At 52.7% G+C, this 20842-nt stretch overlaps 1 protein-coding gene across 1 annotated transcript in view; it reads right to left on the reverse strand.

Annotated features, from left to right (window-relative positions):
- Nucleotides 1–834: 834 nt before the first annotated feature.
- tubgcp6 (tubulin, gamma complex associated protein 6) overlaps nt 835–20842 on the reverse strand; it is a 31875-nt gene continuing 11867 nt past the window's right edge. Inside the window, exons 12-26 of the mRNA XM_041258384.1 lie at nt 20391–20472; nt 19861–19949; nt 17689–17804; nt 11549–11687; nt 11134–11256; nt 8750–10631; nt 8381–8439; nt 7790–7988; nt 6908–7076; nt 6160–6301; nt 5619–5813; nt 3564–3696; nt 3054–3267; nt 2507–2700; nt 835–1686 (exon numbers count right to left, since the gene is read on the reverse strand). Of these exons, the coding sequence (XP_041114318.1) occupies nt 1595–1686; nt 2507–2700; nt 3054–3267; nt 3564–3696; nt 5619–5813; nt 6160–6301; nt 6908–7076; nt 7790–7988; nt 8381–8439; nt 8750–10631; nt 11134–11256; nt 11549–11687; nt 17689–17804; nt 19861–19949; nt 20391–20472 (3828 nt within the window). The 3' untranslated portion in view covers nt 835–1594. The remainder of the gene's footprint in view (nt 1687–2506; nt 2701–3053; nt 3268–3563; nt 3697–5618; nt 5814–6159; nt 6302–6907; nt 7077–7789; nt 7989–8380; nt 8440–8749; nt 10632–11133; nt 11257–11548; nt 11688–17688; nt 17805–19860; nt 19950–20390; nt 20473–20842) is intronic.

Consider the following 20842-nt stretch of genomic DNA (forward strand, 5'->3'; position numbering starts at 1 on the left):
CCTCCCAGTCTCTCAGCAAGTCGAGACGGAGGGGGTCAGAGAGTCCAGATCGGATTGGGTGGTCCCTGTCCTGTAAGTCAGGGGTTATGGGTCTCGAAATTGGTGATCTTGTGTGATGTAAAGAGGAGGGAGGGTTTGTGTGAGGGAGGAGGTCCTGGAAACTGGTGGCATGAAGGGCACTGCCTGGAGTCCCATCTCTCAGCTCTAACCACTAACCAGAGTCACTACTACTGCCTCCTATCCCAATCCCTCAGCTTAGCGGGAGTCGAGATTGACCACTAGACCACACTGCCTCCCTCCCAATCCCTCAGCTCTAACCACTAGACCACACTGCCTCCCTCCCAGTCTCTCAGCTCTAACCACTAGACCACAATGCCTCCCTCCCTGTCCCTCAGCTCTAACCACTAAACCACACTAAACTTGAATCTGTCTATAATTGTGCTGCCATGTTAGTGGATCCTACAATAAGGCTGGTAAACACCTGCTTAAAAATCAATCTCCATAAAGTTGTTATATCTGATACCGTGTCCTTGTATATATTGCTTTTAGATAATTACTATTGGGTTGTGTCAATCTGTACCTGTATTCCAACCTCCTGATCAGCTGGGCGTTGTCTGGGGCAAGAGCCAGCTCAGAGGCTCCCCTGTAGAGCCAACACCGCCACACTTCACAGCCCCATTGCCATGCAACCCATCAATGTATAAACAGGCCAGTCCTTGCTAAACCCGGAATTCGAGAAGAGCAGGCTTCAGGGTGGACTGGCTGCACGGACAGAATGAAGAAAAAAACCCTGCTGATTAGCGTAGCTTTTACAAATGAGAGGTTTATAAATTGTTCCAGTTCTTAGGGCCAAGTTTATTGTACAATCCATCCTATACACACACAGGGAAAGATAAGAGCACACAGCACACTGTATCTCGGGGATAGGACGTGTCAGGGTATATATATATAATATGAGAGCAAGTGAGAGAGAGGCTGTGCTCAAGCAGTTCAAGCCTACTCAATCATCCCAGCACGATTGCGCGAGGTCACTGCGCTGTTCAAATGATACACATTCATCTAGAGAGTGCTTACCAAACCCTGTATAGCAGTGATCATTAATCCAAACATAAGTAAATAGTCTTTCTGAAAGTTGCAGAACCATGAAATGTATTCAGCTTATTCTATGCTGAACGCTCCCCCCCTCAGGAGTCCTGGTAGTAGCTGTTGAAGTTGATTCACCTCTCCCCTCCCCTCAGGAGTCCTGGTAGTAGCTGTTGAAGTTGATTCACCTCTCCCCTCCCCTCAGGAGTCCTGGTAGTAGCTGTTGAAGTTGATTCACCTCTCCCCTCCCCTCAGGAGTCCTGGTAGTAGCTGTTGAAGTTGATTCACCTCTCCCCTCCCCTCAGGAGTCCTGGTAGTAGCTGTTGAAGTTGATTCACCTCTCCCCTCCCCTCAGGAGTCCTGGTAGTAGCTGTTGAAGTTGATTCACCTCTCCCCTCCCCTCGGGAGTCCTGGTAGTAGCTGCTGAAGTTGATTCATCCCTCCCCTCCCCTCCCCTCCCCTCAGGAGTCCTGGTAGTAGCTGTTGAAGTTGATTCACCCCTCCCCTCCCCTTAGGAGTCCTGGTAGTAGCTGTTGAAGTTGATTCGTAGAAGGAAGTCCTCCAAGTGTGGCTGGTAGCCTCTGTTCACCAGCTTGGTCACCACTGAGGAGAAACAAACAACACAGACACTTCAGAAACTGTTTCCTGGAAATGTAAAAAACAGGATTTGGTACAGATTAGTGATTCCTACTGGACAGGAATCAAGGCTACTTGCTGTGTAAAGCAAGGGCAATCACATGCAACACTTCCCCATGCACTGTCCTGCTAGAGTGGCTCAGCCCTGCACTCAGCCCTCCATACAGGCACAAGGACAGCGGCTCAGCCCTGCACTTGGCCCTCCACACAGGCACAAGGACAGCGGCTCAGCCCTGCACTCGGCCCTCCACACAGGCACAAGGACAGCGGCTCAGCCCTGCACTCAGCCCTCCCCACAGGCACAAGGACAGCGGCTCAGCCCTGCACTCAGCCCTCCATACAGGCACAAGGACAGCGGCTCAGCCCTGCACTCGGCCCTCCACACAGGCACAAGGACAGCGGCTCAGCCCTGCACTCAGCCCTCCCCACAGGCACAAGAACAGCGGCTCAGCCATCCCCAAGGACTGCACAGCAGCAGCAGGTCCAACAGATACATTTCAAGTAGACCTCCTTTTTTAATTCAGTTCATCTGATGAAAATAACTTGTTAATTAGTCACTCACTGAATTTATCATAACTAAAAACACAGGGGTTGGATGCTAATCCTTAAGTGTGCTAGTGGCTTATTAACCAAACGTCAGATAACACTACTGCAGTGTCTGGATGAGTCCTGTTAAATAAACATCTGATGCTCTGCTGATAGGAACCCATTCTGGCAACCTATATTCATGACTTGAATACGAGAGAGAGAGAGGGAGAGAGAGAGTGAGAGAGAGAGGGCAGGGTACCTTTGAAGAGGAAGTGTGAGTAGTATTTGAAGGTGCGGTAGGACTGCTGCATAACTCCGAAGCTGGGGTGCTCCACTGCCCCCTGCTGGCTACTCCAGGGCTGGGAGATGAGCTGAGCGCGGAACTTGAGGATCAGACTGAAAATGCTGTGGATGATGTTCATCACTGGGGCTGCCTTCTCCGTCAGGAGACCTCTGAGAGACGAGGGAGAGAGGAGAGAGGAGAGTGAGTGAGGGGGAGAGTGCTGTTTGTGAAATCTCATCCAAAACAACATCTGATTTGAAACAAAACAACATAACAATTATAACAAATGTCAAAATGCTTTTAACTACTGTACAAAGTACTGTTTTAGACCACACTGCCTCCCTCCCAGCCCCTCAGCTCTAACCCCTAGATTGCTTCTCTCCTAATTTCTCAGCTTTAAACACCAGACCACAATGCCTCCCTTCCAGTCTCTCAGCTCTAACCCTTAGATTGCTTCTCTCCTTATCTCTCAGCTCTAACCCCTAGACCACAGTAGCTGTGTGGGAGTTGATTCTCCTCCTACCTGAAGATGGCCCTGTTGAGGTAGTCCGCGTGAGTGTGGTGGATGTCGTCCAGGTTGGCTGCGCTGCCCAGCTTGGTTCTGAACTCGCTCCAGGTGACATGCAGGATCTGGTTGGCGATGTAGCCCTGGATCACCTTCACAAAGTGCTGCATCTCATGGCGATAGAGCTGTAGCTGTCTGAACTGCACAGAGCTGCCCGCTCCCTTCACCATGGCTGGGGGAGAGGGGAGGGGGGGAGCAGGTGGTAATACAGAGAGAGGAAGGGGAGTAATACACAAGATTAGCGAGAGAAGGAATGCGAGTGAAATTAAAAAAAAAAAAAAAAGTAGTATTCCAACAAAGTAACTAGAAGGTTGTTTTTTGTTTGTTTTTTTACAAATTTAAAATACAAGTAAAGAACACAAAGGGTGGTAGATACATATTGTTAGTGCTACAAGTGATATAGTGAAGAAAATAAAAAATAATTTAAAACCTCTGCTTGGGAGGTACATAGACAGTGTGGCCCCCTACCTGCCCTCTTGAGGTGGAACCAGACGTCGCGGAGGGTCCAGACCATGTGCTTGAGCTGCAGCAGGAAGGAGAAGATGCGGTTGTACTTGTTCATGCAGCTGTCAGTGATCACGATATTCAGGGGCCAGTCCACCTGCAGGGGAGGAGCAGGTTCAAGAACTGCAGATACTCTCCTAGCAGTGATGGGAATAACACTCCCATCCATTCCTGCTTTACTACAAGACTCACCTGAGCTTGTTACCTACACACTGGGGTTAACAAAGCTCCTAGTAAAAACTAGAATGGTTGAAACTGCTATGCAATACGACTCTTATTTACATCCCTGTTCCCAGGAAACATTGCCCCCCCCCCCGACACTGCGCTGATACAGACAGGCACTGTTCTCTATTGCAGTACTAGAAAAAAAATAACTTGATAATAAAACCCTACACCTGACAGTATAGTAATTGAGACTTTCTTGTTTTTCACCATGCCAGTGGAAGGTGTGCGTGTGTGTGTAATCGCCGTACACTTCTGCACCTTGTATCTCAGCTCCAGGCAGGCGAGTGCATCGGGGGTGTGTGGGTGGAAGGTGTGTGTGTGTGTGTATAATCACTGTGTACTCCTGCACCTTGTATCTCAGCTCCAGGCAGGCGAGTGCGTCGGGGGTGTGTGGGTGGAAGGGGTGTGTGTGGTGTGTGTGTGTGTGTGGTCCACACACATCCACTACACACACGCACCCACACACATATTGTGACACATCCGGACGTTCCAGTCAGGTGGTGTGTGTGTGGTGTGTGTGTGTGTGTGTGTGTGTGTGTGTGTATGACACAGGTTGTATTCACGGAACAGAGGACGTGTCTCAACATAGAGTCCACTCAGGGGAGTGTGTTGTCCCAGCGCATTAGTCACCCCTGTGTACCTCCCTGCACTTGTATCCTCAGCTCCAGTCAGGAAGAGTGCGTCGGGGTGTGTGGGTACCCGTGGGTTTTTGTGTGTGTGTGTGTGGTGTGTGTGTGTGTGTGTGTGTGTGTATAATCACTGTGTACTCCTGCACCTTGTATCTCAGCTCCAGGCAGGCGAGTGCGTCGGGGGTGTGTGGGTGGAAGGGGTGTGTGTGTGTGTGTGTGTGTGTGTGTGTGTGTATAATCACTGTGTACTCCTGCACCTTGTATCTCAGCTCCAGGCAGGCGAGTGCATCAGGGGTGTGTGGGTGGAAGGGGTGTGTGTGTGTGTGTGTGTGTGTGTGTGTGATGATGTGAGTCGTTGGAACATAGAGTCGAGGTCCGTCCGCTCACGCAGCCCCAGCCCTTGTAATCTCAGCTCCAGTGCAGGCACACATCGGGGGGGTGTGGGTGGAACCTTGGGTGTGTGTGTGTGTGTGTGTGTGTGTAATGTGATACATGAGACGTGACTGTGTACTCCTGCACCTTGTATCTCAGCTCCAGGCAGGCAAGTGCGTCGGGGGCGTGTGTGTGGAAGGGGTGTGTGTGTGGAAGGTGTGTGTGTGTGTGTGTGTGTGTATAACTTCACTGTGTACTCCTGCACCTTGTATCTCAGCTCCAGGCAGGCGAGTGCGTCGGGGGTGTGTGGGTGGAAGGGGTGTGTGTGTGTGTGTATAATCACTGTGTACTCCTGCACCTTGTATCTCAGCTCCAGGCAGGCGAGTGCATTGGGGTGTGTGGGGGTGTGTGTGTGGAAGGGGTGTGTGTGTGTGTGTATAATCACTGTGTACTCCTGCACCTTGTATCTCAGCTCCAGGCAGGCAAGTGCATCGGGGGTGTGTGGGTGGAAGGGTGTGTGTGTGTGTGTATAATCACTGTGTACTCCTGCACCTTGTATCTCAGCTCCAGGCAGGCGAGTGCGTCGGGGGTGTGTGTGTGGAAGGGGTGTGTGTGTGTGTGTGTGTGTGTGTGTGTGTGTGTGTGTGTGTGTGTGTGTGTGTATAATCACTGTGTACTCCTGCACCTTGTATCTCAGCTCCAGGCAGGCGAGTGCGTCGGGGGTGTGTGGGTGGAAGGGGTGTGTGTGTGTGTGTGTGTGTGTGTGTGTATAATCACTGTGTACCCCCAGCACCTTGTATCTCAGCTCCAGGCAGGCGAGTGCGTCAGGGGCATGTGGGTGGAAGCTCTCTGGCAGGAAGCGCAGTGCGAAGGTCAGATTGGCTGCGAGCTGCGAGTCCCCGTGCAGGCTGTACTGCAGGGACTTGTTCAGGATGGAGTTCAGCACCAGCGGGTTCAGCAGCTCTCCGGGGGTCTGTCCCGAGCCCAGCTGAGGATGTGAGAAACACACACACTGAGTGAGGAGACACTACTCAGGGCAGCCTCTGCACCCAAACTGCTGCTCTGGTATTTAGTGCAGTTGGATGTTGTCCTGACTGTTCACATGATAATAAGTTCCCTCATTTTGAAGAAACATCAGCCTGATTCCCAACTCTAGTTCAAAGGGATCACAGTCCAGGTCTCTCTTGTTTCAACCAGTGGCCATATATTTATTTTCAATCTGCACTACTTATCACATGACAGCATACACACTTCACCTGACTGCAATGCAGTTTGTGACTAAAACATAAATCTGTCCTATCCTGGGCTCAGCAGGCCTGTGCTCACGCTGGTACCTTCTCAAAGAGCAGGTCGCTGAGAGACTGGGCGAACTCTCCATCCTCCATCAGCAGGAAGTGGCGCAGCGCCTCACAGTGCCTCTCCATGTTGAGCTCCATGAAGTAATAATCCACGATGGCCTTGTTCACCAGGGACACGCTGCGGGACAGAGAGGCAGAGGCACGGTCACAGACTCACCCGATACCGCAGGGCAAAATGCACCTGGAGAGCTGATGCTAAATGAAACAATATATCCATTTATATCCAGTGTTTAGGCAAAATGCAATTACTTTGTTATCTGAAAAAAACAACAAAAAAAACCAAGAAATAACCAAAAGATCACCGCCACTGTTGCTAGTGCCAATAGGATGAATGAGAATGTATTTAAATACCTTTGTTATCATAACTTTACAAACATCTATGTTTTGGTGCTGCTTTTATTTTTTAAGGGAAGCATCTGGCACGAGAACAAATGGACAGTGCTGTGATCTGACATGTATGATTAATTATGCTTGATTCACAAAGCTCACAGACCAGCAGCAGGAGCAAGCCACAGCAACATAGCTTTTACAGGGCTGTGGCTCAGACAGACAGCCCAGGGAAGGAAATAAGATTGATAGCAGTTTCACCAATCCAGGTTTTAAAACCACAGTCACACTGTAGAGGTCATGAGCTTGGGTGTGTCTGATTAAACTAATAGTAAAACCAGGAATGGATCAAATTGCTGTGCAACAGGAGTCTTATTTCCGTTTCTGCGGTACTCACTGTGTGAGGAGTGGCGCAGTGACAGAGTGCTTCATCAGCACGGGCAGGGACACCATCTCACTCAGCTGCACGGCCGTGGTGTCTGTGGCTCTGCGCAGAGACGGGTCCACGGGGAACGCGTAGGGGCCGGCCGTCACCTGGTGTAGGAGGTGGGAGTCGGGCGCTGCAGCTGTGAGGAGCAGGGAGGGGAGCAGAGTCAGCAAACCCGCCCGCACACGAGGGAAGAGGGGAGAGCAGCAGTGCAGCTCAGTGCACAAAACACCACTGTACCACATTCACACCGAACACATGGGCTGCATTCTAAACATTGTAAAGTATTGTAAATGAGGTAACACTGTACCTAAGTTAACACTGTTAAATCACACATAGGATCTACTGGACAGCTGTCAATTACAAACGAGCTTGCCAGCGCTGTGGAATGCACAGTACTGTATGTTTTATATTTAAAGATAACGGTGTTGTATGACAACATTTCAGGATGAGGTTGGTTTCTTAATTGGGGAAAATGGTTTAATCAATTATCCAAACAATTCAATTTTATTTTTGTTTCCAGTAAGTTTGGATAATAGATGTTTTACAGTAATACGCACACGGGTATGTTACGACAAAAAGGTGTGGCTCGGCAGCACGACACTGCAGCCCTTATTGTGTCGCTCACTGTCCTGTCACACTGGAGTGCGGACGAGAGATCTGTGTTGTCACACTGGAGTGCGGACGAAAGATCTGTGCTGTCACACTGGAGTACGGACGATAGATCTGTGCTGTCACACTGGAGTGCCGACGAGAGATCTGTGCTGTCACACTGGAGTGCGGACGAGAGATCTGTGTTGTCACACTGGAGTGCGGACAGAGAGATCTGTGCAGTTGAAGTTGATTACTCACTCATTAGGTTGTAGCTGTCCTGGTACTGCTCCACCTGGTACTGTGCTGCCAGGGAGTGCAGGTATGCCCGCTCCCTTGGCCACTCGGGCCCCAAACCTTCCCCCACTCCCCAGGGAGGGCCCTGGCAAAGCAGGCTCTCCACACTGGCCTCCAGCTGCTCTGCTGTCAGGCCTCTCTGGAGCACAGCAGCCTCTTCACTCTGACAACAAAACAGCAACATCTCAGGACCTGATTCAGAGAACAGAGCTAAAACATAAATGATGGGCAAGCGAGACCCCTGGAGTGTCAGCTCCTCTCATACCCAGCTTCTGGATTATTATTATTTTTGTATTTTTTATATAATTAGGAACAGTCTGTTCAAAACATCTACCTGCTTCTAAGGACTGTAGAATAAAGCTCATTGTAAAGCTTGTAATGTTTCAAACTGCTAGGTATCGCAAGTCTTTGCTAAAGAAAGATTTATTTCTATGAAATACAAAACAGAATCACCTTAGACTTTCAAAATATGCAAGCTGAAACAAAGCTTGCATGATTTGGTATACTTTACCTTCCCCTCACTCCAAACAGAAGGGATCCTATGCAGGGTCTTACCTGTGTCAGGGCACCCTGCTCTCCTCTCCGCGCCCATTCTGAGGTCTCATTCTCAGCACCTTGAACACAAGCACATTCCCATCAACTCTGCCAGCAAACACACCAGGAGCAGCAAGAAACACTCAATGTTTAGCATTAGCTAACAAAGAAACAGCATCAGCAGGGGTGATGACATCGCGAAAGTGACATGTGGCGCAACACTGTATATTAAAACTATTTAAAAGACATGTGAAATGTTGGCTAATTTGGTTAGATATTAAAAGAGAACAATCCACTGCTTTTAAATCAGTTTCATGCACAACTGGAAAACTAAAAACGTAATCAAACCACTGCCAGTCCCACGCCACCCCAACACATTCCCACTCTTACCTGGTCTTGTTCCAAGCTCTGTGTTCTCTTCTGGAATACTGGACAGGGCATCACTGCTGCAAGGTTTAAAAGGCTCCACATTTGACAGCAGCTTTCCCAGTCTGAAGTGGGACTGGGATGCGTGCCCATGTGAGCTCCACCTGGGTCTGGAGGGCTCCTCGTCAGCTGTGTACTCCCCTACTTTGATGCTGGAATCTGATGCGTGCCCGTGCACACTCCAGTGAGGGCTTGCCTGCTCGCTGTCCGACACGTAACCTCCCACTTTGATGCTGGAATCTGATGCGTGCCCGTGCACACTCCAGTGAGGGCTTGCCTGCTCGCTGTCCGACACGTAACCTCCCACTTTGATGCTGGAATCTGATGCGTGCCCGTGCACACTCCAGTGAGGGCTTGCCTGCTCACTGTCCGACACGTAACCTCCCACTTTGATGCTGGAATCTGATGCGTGCCCGTGCACACTCCAGTGAGGGCTTGCCTGCTCGCTGTCCGACACGTAACCTCCCACTTTGATGCTGGAATCTGATGCGTGCCCGTGCACACTCCAGTGAGGGCTTGCCTGCTCGCTGTCCGACACGTAACCTCCCACTTTGATGCTGGAATCTGATGCGTGCCCGTGCACACTCCAGTGAGGGCTTGCCTGCTCGCTGTCCGACACGTAACCTCCCACTTTGATGCTGGAATCTGATGCGTGCCCGTGCACACTCCAGTGAGGGCTTGCCTGCTCGCTGTCCGACACGTAACCTCCCACTTTGATGCTGGAGTCTGACGCGTGCCTGTGGATACTCAAATGAGGTTGAACTTGATCAGCGTCCGAAACATACTCTCCTACCTTGATGCTGCCTTCAGACGCATGTCCATGAATGTTAACCCTGGGTTTGGACAGCTCTGTGTCTGACATGTACCCTCCAAGCTTAATATGTGCCTCTGATGCATGGCCTTGGATGTGCACATGTGGCAGGCTGAGTTCCCTCTCAGAAGCCTTCTGCATTATCTTTAGATTTTCTTCAGATGCCTGTCCAGGAACACTGGCCATCAGTCCAGGCAGCTCTGTAACAGGCATATGCTCCCCTAGCTGGACAGCAGGTGCTTGATCATGCAGCTCTAGGACTGGCTCTGAGATCCCTGGATCAGGGTCACCCTCACTAAACTCTGTGATTGCTTGAAGAGTTTGTCTTTCATTGAGGACTGTGGGTTTCGACTCATCCCCTAGCTGGATGGTGGCATCTGATACATGCCCGTGAACGCTTGCCCTCGGTTTAGACGTCTCCATGTTAGACGCGTACTGCCCCAGCTGGATGTTGGACTCAGACGAATGTCCATGAACATTTACCACTGGTTTAGCCACCTGCACCTCGGATATATTTTGCCCGACCTTGATGTTGGCCTCTGATACATGCCCGTGAATGCTTGCCCTCGGTTTAGACGGCTCCATGTCAGACGCGTACTGCCCCAGCTGGATGTTGGCTTGAGATGTGTGTTGGTGAGTGTTCCAGCGCAGCCTGAGTCTGACTCCCTGAAGGGGGCTGTAGGGGGCACTGAAGTCGTACTCCTGCTGCAGACCGGAAGCCCCTTCAGGCAGCTCAGAGCCGATGTCCAGCAGAGCTGCGTCCACTGCGGACACCAGCGGACAGGTGCCGGCAGGGAGATCAGGAGTTTGTTTGGGCAGAAAGTCGTGAATGTCCAGTGGACACGGGGACTCGAGTCTGGCTTGGGGCGCCTGTTCCCCCAGTTCGAGGGGCCCAGTGGGGTAAGGATGGGGGTCCCCTGGAGCCTCCTGTACACTGTCTGGGGTTCGATTCTCCGATTCCTGGGGCTCAGCCTCCAGCGCAGGAGGATGCTCTCTGAGAATACTGGGATCAGAGGATTGGTGCTTCAGGATCTCCTGCAATAACAGCAAACACACAGCGGCCACCTCTTAGCACAGAGGAGTAAAGGTTAGGAAAAGCCTAACATGACTAACACTAAGGTTCTTTGAAAAAGTTCCCTTTAGTGGGAAAAGCCTCGGTATATAATGGTTGTTAAATATAGGACACAATGGAGGCTCAGTGATTTTCAGAGGGAAGGCATGGGACTGGCGAGGGACAGACCTCTCCACTCTCATTCCCTGTTTTTTCACATTTAGGAAGGTACGTGACACACCAAACCATAATGCACTAGGATGCAGAGATAAGGCTTTGAAAAATACACGTGCCTTGTTTCCAATCATATTCCCAATTCGTCTACCCAATTACAGATTCTCTACATCTGAAACCCCTCTGTCTTCACCATGCTATTCCAAAGGTCAGTGTTAGAGGCAGGTTATCATAATACCTCCCACCGTGGAGGCTTACAATGCAGCCTCACTCTAGTATGAGATGCATTGTTTCTGGTAAGGACTAACTAACCTGGGCTCCCTGCTCCCCAGAGTCTCCCTTTCCACCTGCCGGGAGTCTCCTAGGTGAATCTCCCTTGGGAATGATATCCAGCTGCTCTCTGTGCTCTCCCAGAGGGAACTTCTCCAGCATGGCCTGTCAGAGGAAATACAAAGCTGGGGTTGAGCACCTGACTCAGACAGCGCTGCATAGCCACCCATACAACATGCTGGTTACAGCCCAGCAGAGCCTGGAGGATCATCCACGTCGTCAAAGTTTTACATGAAACGTAACAATCAAGTGAGTTAAAACTCACACAAACAACTGAACTGTAAAAAGCAAAAGTAGATAAGCCAAGTCAAGCAGACTCCAGTGTATGTTGTGGAAGGCACCAGACGTTCAAAACGTTTGTCAGCTTGACTTGGTTTCCTTCACTGCGCTGGCTCACCTGGATGTGTCTCTGTTGCAGCTGCAGGAAGCTGTTGCGCTCAGTCCCCAGCCGGAGTCTCTGAACCTTCCACAGTGCTCGCCGCTCCCGCGCAGCGGCCTCCTCCGACAGCCGGCTGTAGTGTTCAATCAGCTCTCTCCTGGGGAAGGGCACAGCGCCACGATTACACTTGAAAACTACACCACACTGCCTCCCAGTCACTCGGCTCTAACCACTAGACCACACTGCCTCCCAGTCACTTGGCTCTAACCACTAAGACCACACTGCCTCCCTCCCAGTCTCTCAGCTCTAACCACTAGACCACCCTGCCTCCCAATCCCTCACCTCTAACCACTAGACCACACTGCCTAACCACTAGACCACCCTGCCTCCCCCTCCCAGTCCTCAGCTCTAACCACTAAGACCACACTGCCTCCCTCCCAGTCTCGCAGCTCTAACCACTAGACCACCCTGCCTCCCAATCTCTCAGCTCTAACCACTAGACCACACTGCCTCCCCTCCAGTCTCTCAGCTCTAACCACTAGACCACACTCTCCCTCCCAGTCCCTCAGCTCTAACCACTAGACCACACTGCCTCCCTCCCAGTCCCTCAGCTCTAACCACTAGACCACACTGCCTCCCTCCCAGTCCCTCAGCTCTAACCACTAGACCACACTGCCTCCCTCCCAGTCCCTCAGCTCTAACCACTAGACCACACTGCCTCCCTCCCAGTCCCTCAGCTCTACCCACTAGACCACACTGCCTCCCTCCCAGTCCCTCAGCTCTACCCACTAGACCACACTGCCTCCCTCCCAGTCCCTCAGCTCTAACCACTAGACCACACTGCCTCCCTCCCAGTCCCTCAGCTCTAACCACTAGACCACACTGCCTCCCTCCCAGTCCCTCAGCTCTAACCACTAGACCACACTGCCTCCCTCCCAGTCCCTCAGCTCTACCCACTAGACCACACTGCCTCCCTCCCAGTCCCTCAGCTCTAACCACTAGACCACACTGCCTCCCTCCCAGTCCCTCAGCTCTAACCACTAGACCACACTGCCTCCCTCCCAGTCTCTCAGCTCTAACCACTAGACCACACTGCCTCCCTCCCAGTCCCTCAGCTCTAACCACTAGACCACACTGCCTCCCTCCCAGTCCCTCAGCTCTAACCACTAGACCACACTGCCTCCCTCCCAGTCCCTCAGCTCTAACCACTAGACCACACTGCCTCCCTCCCAGTCCCTCAGCTCTAACCACTAGACCACACTGTCCCTCAGCCTAACCACTAGACCACACTGCCTCCCAGTCTCTCAGCTCTAACCACTAGACCACACTGCCTCCCTCCCAGTCCCTCAGCTCTAACCACTAGACCACACTGCCTCCCTCCCAGTCCCTCAGCTCTAACCACTAGACCACACTGCCTCCCTCCCAGTCCCTCAGCTCTAACCACCAGACCACACTGCCTCCCTCCCAGTCCCTCAGCTCTAACCACTAGACCACACTGCCTCCCTCCCAGTCCCTCAGCTCTAACCACTAGACCACACTGCCTCCCTCCCAGTCCCTCAGCTCTAACCACTAGACCACACTGCCTCCCTCCCAGTCCCAGTAACCACTAGACCACACTGCCTCCCTCCCAGTCCCTCAGCTCTAACCACTAGACCACACTGCCTCCCTCCCAGTCCCTCAGCTCTAACCACTAGACCACACTGCCTCCCTCCCTCCTAGTCCCTCAGCTCTAACCACTAGACCACACTGCCTCCCTCCCAGTCCCTCAGCTCTAACCACTAGACCACACTGCCTCCCTCCCAGTCCCTCAGCTCTACCCACTAGACCACACTGCCTCCCTCCCAGTCCCTCAGCTCTAACCACTAGACCACACTGCCTCCCTCCCAGTCCCTCAGCTCTACCCACTAGACCACACTGCCTCCCTCCCAGTCCCTCAGCTCTAACCACTAGACCACACTGCCTCCCTCCCAGTCCCTCAGCTCTAACCACTAGACCACACTGCCTCCCTCCCAGTCCCTCAGCTCTAACCACTAGACCACACTGCCTCCCTCCCTCCCAGTCCCTCAGCTCTAACTACTAGGCCACACTGCCTCCCTCCCAGTCCCTCAGCTCTAACCACTAGGCCACACTGCCTCCCTCCCAGTCCCTCAGCTCTAACCACTAGACCACACTGCCTCTCTCCCAGTCCCTCAGCTCTAACCACTAGACCACACTGCCTCCCTCCCAGTCCCTCAGCTCTAACCACTAGACCACACTGCCTCCCAGTCACTCAGCTCTAACCACTAGACCACACTGCCTCCCTCCCAGTCCCTCAGCTCTAACCACTAGACCACACTGCCTCCCTCCCAGTCTCTCAGCTCTAACCACTAGACCACACTGCCTCCCTCCCAGTCCCTCAGCTCTAACCACTAGACCACACTGCCTCCCTCCCAGTCCCTCAGCTCTAACCACTAGACCACACTGCCTCCCTCCCAGTCCCTCAGCTCTAACCACTAGACCACACTGCCTCCCTCCCAGTCCCTCAGCTCTAACCACTAGACCACACTGCCTCCCTCCCAGTCCCTCAGCTCTAACCACTAGACCACACTGCCTCCCTCCCAGTCCCTCAGCTCTAACCACTAGACCACACTGCCTCCCTCCCAGTCCCTCAGCTCTACTCTTTGCACTAGACCACACTGCCTCCCTCCCAGTCCCTCAGCTCTAACCACTAGACCACACTGCCTCCCTCCCAGTCCCTCAGCTCTAACCACTAGACCACACTGCCTCCCTCCCAGTCCCTCAGCTCTAACCACTAGACCACACTGCCTCCCTCCCAGTCCCTCAGCTCTAACCACTAGAACACACTGCCTCCCTCCCAGTCCCTCAGCTCTAACCACTAGACCACACTGCCTCCCTCCCAGTCCCTCAGCTCTAACCACTAGACCACACTGCCTCCCTCCCAGTCCCTCAGCTCTACCCACTAGACCACACTGCCTCCCTCCCAGTCTCTCAGCTCTAACCACTAGAACACACTGCCTCCCTCCCAGTCCCTCAGCTCTAACCACTAGACCACACTGCCTCCCTCCCAGTCCCTCAGCTCTACCCACTAGACCACACTGCCTCCCTCCCAGTCCCTCAGCTCTAACCACTAGACCACACTGCCTCCCTCCCAGTCCCTCAGCTCTAACCACTAAGACCACACTGCCTCCCTCCCAGTCCCTCAGCTCTAACCACTAGACCACACTGCCTCCCTCCCAGTCCCTCAGCTCTAACCACTAGACCACACTGCCTCCCTCCCAGTCCCTCAGCTCTAACCACTAGACCACACTGCCTCCCCCAGTCCCTCAGCTCTACCCACTAGACCACACTGCCTCCCTCCCTCAGCTCTAACCACTAGACCACACTGCCTCCCTCCCAGTCCCTCAGCTCTAACCACTAGACCACACTGCCTCCCTCCCAGTCCCTCAGCTCTAACCACTAGACCACACTGCCTCCCTCCCAGTCCCTCAGCTCTACCCACTAGACCACACTGCCTCCCTCCCAGTCCCTCAGCTCTAACCACTAGACCACACTGCCTCCCTCCCAGTCCCTCAGCTCTAACCACTAGACCACACTGCCTCCCTCCCAGTCCCTCAGCTCTAACCACTAGACCACACTGCCTCCCTCCCAGTCCCTCAGCTCTAACCACTAGACCACACTGCCTCCCTCCCAGTCCCTCAGCTCTAACCACTAGACCACACTGCCTCCCTCCCAGTCCCTCAGCTCTAACCACTAGACCACACTGCCTCCCTCCCAGTCCCTCAGCTCTAACCACTAGACCACACTGCCTCCCTCCCAGTCCCTCAGCTCTAACCACTAGACCACACTGCCTCCCTCCCAGTCCCTCAGCTCTACCCACTAGACCACACTGCCTCCCTCCCAGTCCCTCAGCTCTAACCACTAGACCACACTGCCTCCCTCCCAGTCCCTCAGCTCTAACCACTAGACCACACTGCCTCCCTCCCAGTCCCTCAGCTCTACCCACTAGACCACACTGCCTCCCTCCCAGTCCCTCAGCTCTACCCACTAGACCACACTGCCTCCCTCCCAGTCCCTCAGCTCTAACCACTAGACCACACTGCCTCCCTCCCAGTCCCTCAGCTCTAACCACTAGACCACACTGCCTCCCTCCCAGTCCCTCAGCTCTAACCACTAGACCACACTGCCTCCCTCCCAGTCCCTCAGCTCTAACCACTAGACCACACTGCCTCCCTCCCAGTCCCTCAGCTCTAACCACTAGACCACACTGCCTCCCTCCCAGTCCCTCAGCTCTACCCACTCCCTCCCACACTGCCTCCCTCCCACTCTCCCTCAGCTCTAACCACTAGACCACACTGCCTCCCTCCCAGTCCCTCAGCTCTAACCACTAGACCACACTGCCTCCCTCCCAGTCCCTCAGCTCTAACCCACTAGACCACACTGCCCCCCTCTCCTCCCAGTCCCTCAGCTCTAACCACTAGACCACACTGCCTCCCTCCCAGTCCCTCAGCTCTACCCACTAGACCACACTGCCTCCCTCCCAGTCCCTCAGCTCTAACCACTAGACCACACTGCCTCCCCTCCCAGTCCCTCAGCTCTACCCACTAGACCACACTGCCTCCCTCCCAGTCCCTCAGCTCTACCCACTAGACCACACTGCCTCCCTCCCAGTCCCTCAGCTCTACCCACTAGACCACACTGCCTCCCTCCCAGTCCCTCAGCTCTAACCACTAGACCACACTGCCTCCCTCCCAGTCCCTCAGCTCTACCCACTAGACCACACTGCCTCCCTCCCAGTCCCTCAGCTCTAACCACTAGACCACACTGCCTCCCTCCCAGTCCCTCAGCTCTAACCACTAGACCACACTGCCTCCCTCCCAGTCCCTCAGCTCTAACCACTAGACCACACTGCCTCCCTCCCAGTCCCTCAGCTCTAACCACTAGACCACACTGCCTCCCTCCCAGTCCCTCAGCTCTAACCACTAGACCACACTGCCTCCCTCCCAGTCCCTCAGCTCTAACCACTAGACCACACTGCCTCCCTCCCAGTCCCTCAGCTCTAACCACTAGACCACACTGCCTCCCTCCCAGTCCCTCAGCTCTAACCACTAGACCACACTGCCTCCCTCCCAGTCTCTCAGCTCTAACCACTAGACCAGACTGCCTCCCTCCCACACTGCCTCCCCTAGACCGGCCCCCCCCCTCCCACCCCCCCACACTGCCTCCCCCCAGTCCCTCAGCTCTAACCACTAGACACACTGCCACCCTCCCAGTCCCTCAGCCCTAGACCCACTGCCTCCCTCAGCTCTAACCACTAGACCACACTGCCTCCCTCCCAGTCCCTCAGCTCTAACCACTAGACCACACTGCCTCCCTCCCAGTCCCTCAGCTCTAACCCACTAGACCACACTGCCTCCCTCCCAGTCCCTCAGCTCTAACCACTAGACCACACTGCCTCCCTCCCAGTCCCTCAGCTCTAACCACTAGACCACACTGCCTCCCTCCCAGTCCCTCAGCTCTAACCACTAGACCACACTGCCTCCCTCCCAGTCCCTCAGCTCTAACCACTAGACCACACTGCCTCCCTCCCAGTCCCTCAGCTCTAACCACTAGACCACACTGCCTCCCTCCCAGTCCCTCAGCTCTAACCACTAGACCACACTGCCTCCCTCCCAGTCCCTCAGCTCTACCCACTAGACCACACTGCCTCCCTCCCAGTCCCTCAGCTCTACCCACTAGACCACACTGCCTCCCTCCCAGTCCCTCAGCTCTAACCCACTAGACCACACTGCCTCCCTCCCAGTCCCTCAGCTCTAACCACTAGACCACACTGCCTCCCTCCCAGTCCCTCAGCTCTAACCACTAGACCACACTGCCTCCCTCCCAGTCCCTCAGCTCTAACCACTAGACCACACTGCCTCCCTCCCAGTCCCTCAGCTCTAACCACTAGACCACACTGCCTCCCTCCCAGTCCCTCAGCTCTAACCACTAGACCACACTGCCTCCCTCCCAGTCCCTCAGCTCTACCCACTAGACCACACTGCCCCCCTCCCAGTCTTGACTCTAACCACTACTCCACACAGCTTATTCTTTAGTTGTAACCCCATGCCCCAGACTGCTCTAATGTGTCCATAAGGTACCCAGCAATAACAGACACCCACCTGGCCTGGCTCTCCAGCTGCTCTTCCAATGCCTGTAGCCTCCTCTCTCGGTCCCGGATCTCACGGGCGAACCCGAAATCGCTGTCCGCCTCCTGCTGCTGAGCTGCAGAGCGTCGCTGAGAGACGAGAGATGGAGAGACGAGAGAGTTCAGGGAGAGACGAGAGAGGGAGAGACGAGAGAGTACAGGGAGAGACGAGAGAGGGAGAGACGAGAGAGTACAGGGAGAGACGAGAGAGGGAGAGACGAGAGAGGGAGAGACGAGAGAGTACAGGGAGAGACGAGAGAGGGAGAGATGAGAGAGTACAGGGAGAGATGAGAGAGTTGAGGGAGAGATGAGAGAGTACAGGGAGAGACGAGAGAGGGAGAGACGAGAGAGTACAGGGAGAGACGAGAGAGGGAGAGATGAGAGAGTACAGGGAGAGACGAGAGAGTTGAGGGAGAGATGAGAGAGTACAGGGAGAGACGAGAGAGTTGAGGGAGAGATGAGAGAGTACAGGGAGAGACGAGAGAGGGAGAGATGAGAGAGTACAGGGAGAGACGAGAGAGGGAGAGTTGAGAGAGTACAGGAGAGAGTACAGGGAGAGACGAGAGAGTTCAGGGAGAGATGAGAGAGTACAGGGAGAGACGAGAGAGGGAGAGACGAGAGAGTACAGGGAGAGACGAGAGAGGGAGAGATGAGAGAGTACAGGGAGAGACGAGAGAGGGAGAGATGAGAGAGTACAGGGAGAGACGAGAGAGGGAGAGATGAGAGAGTACAGGGAGAGACGAGAGAGGGAGAGATGAGAGAGTACAGGGAGAGACGAGAGAGTTGAGGGAGAGATGAGAGAGTACAGGGAGAGACGAGAGAGTTGAGGGAGAGATGAGAGAGTACAGGGAGAGACGAGAGAGGGAGGGAGGAAGAGGGACAGATGAGAGAGGAGAGGGAGATTAAAAAGGTACTCAAAAGTGCCATCTATAAGTCTAGAACCCTAATAATCTTGGTCCAAATACATCAGGCATTATAAACTTGCTCCATGAAGTGGGTGTAAGTTTCACCCACCTGTCCCTTTAATTAGGGTCAGTAGCCTGGCCAGGTTAAAACTCATTTTCCCATAGTTCCTTGCTATCACCCTCTGTTCATCCTCTCCCCCCATTGGCTCATTTAGATATCCACGCTCCTTGGAAGCCAGTACCGGTATTAAAGCTGGCTGGCTAGGCCAGGGAGGAATCCATTTACAAACAAATAGCATATTACTTAATTAACAGAGTAACTTTAACTATTTTAGATAAATCCTGGTGCATCCATTTTCTCTTTTCATAATCTTGTGCTTTGTCTAAACCTTTCTTTTTTGTTTACACTGTTACTTGTTTAAGTTTAGTTGCTGTTCAAGGTCTGTTTAGGGTTTGTTTTTGTTAGTGTGTTCAGTCTCCATTTTTTTCCTGATTCTCCTGATATTTTCCCAATAGGCTGTTCACCACTCAACCTGGTACTACTCGACAGACTCATCGTTTTCTAAGATCGCTATTTTTTCATCAACCTTCATCCATCATCATCAGTACAGGACTCTATTCGGGACTTCATTATTTGTTGGTGGGATTATTCCTTTTCTGTTTGCTGGTTTATCTTCTACTTTACTTTGATCCTTTGGTTCCTGTAATTTTGGTTTTGTTTTTTTGTTACTTTGGAGTACATGTGCATTGCTTCACTGGACTTGTTAGGCCTAAATTTCATTTATCATCCATTGCCATCAAGACTGTCTTTGTAACTGTTTTCCCTGTGTAATTACTCATTCACCTTTGTCTCTTTTGCCTGTCAGTGTGTTGGTTTTGTATTGGTGTGGTGTTTGTGTGTGGGGGGGTTTATTGGAGGCCCACCGGACACCGCATTCATTTCACTTTAGTGTTAGTTTGTTTGGATGTTGGTTTAATTCGCTTTACTTTCTTACTCACCTGTACCTTCCACTTAACAAACTGTTATCTGCAATAAGTTGTTGGCATTATATTTATTACATTATAGTTTACAACAATAAACTGTTTTTTTGTGAAATTGACACCTCTGATGTCCCTGCTTTTGCTGTCTGTCACTCTTGCTGACTTAGTTAGTTACAGATATTGGGCCAGTAGTATCTCCTTAGGGAGGACAGTACAACTGCTTCTCAGTTGTGCAGAGTGATCGTTACAAGGCTCCTCACCTCCTGCTCCACCACCAGCTGCTGCTTCAGCTCCTGGAATCGCTCCCGTTTCTTGGTTTCCTGGGCAAGCCGCTGAGACACCTGGCGCCCTGAGGAGGAGACAGACAGGGCTGGTCACAGCAACCCCCCGACAAGAAGATGCAAACCTCACTATTCTATTAAAACAAAAGGATCTGACTCATCACCAGTCACTCTGTATAGCCAGAAGGAGGTAACTAGTGTAGAATCTGTCTAACGCTGTGAATACATGGATACAGTACATCCCTGCCTCACCATTACCAGGCACAACACAAAATCCCCACTAGATTAGGTAGGTACTTTAGTCACCCTCCTTAAGTCCTCAGAAACAAAGCGGAGATGCGCACTCCCTCCCTATAAAAGTGTCCGACGGCAAAAGCATAGCAAAGTCTAATAAAGCACAGTGAGAGCATGCTAACGCACAGGTAAAGCACAGAGAAGTATGGCAAACCGTGGTACATTTTTCTAAGGGCTCCTAGACTGTTTGAGCAAGGGAGCTGGCCGCTACGCACCTCGAATGGTCTCCAGCGCCTTGGCAGTCGTCTCCCGAACCTGAACGATGAGCTCCTGCCTGGCTAGCTCTGTGCGCAGAGCCTGTGGGGGGAAGCAGACAGGCAGTGCTGAGCACAAGAACAGGGACACTGCAGGGAAGGCATTCCACAGAGCTACACAAAATTCCTTTCTAAAATGACATAGGCTGCGAGCACCGGAAAGCAGTGCAGATTTAAACACAGTAACATATCTATCCCCTGCCACACTGTACCACCGTCACACATACAACATGATACACTGGTGGCAGGAACATGAAAATCGATACGTATTGTCACAAACGCATCTGCACAGGCAAATCAAATCTGGACAGGAACAGGGCTGTTTCTGGCTTGTAACTCACACCTTTCCCTATTGACACAGCATGTAGTGTAAGTGGAGCTGTGTAGAGGCGGCATCACTGTAATGTAGATTT

Source organism: Polyodon spathula, chromosome 8 (genome assembly GCF_017654505.1).
Source record: "Polyodon spathula isolate WHYD16114869_AA chromosome 8, ASM1765450v1, whole genome shotgun sequence".
In the NCBI taxonomy this organism is placed as follows: Eukaryota; Metazoa; Chordata; class Actinopteri; order Acipenseriformes; family Polyodontidae; genus Polyodon; species Polyodon spathula.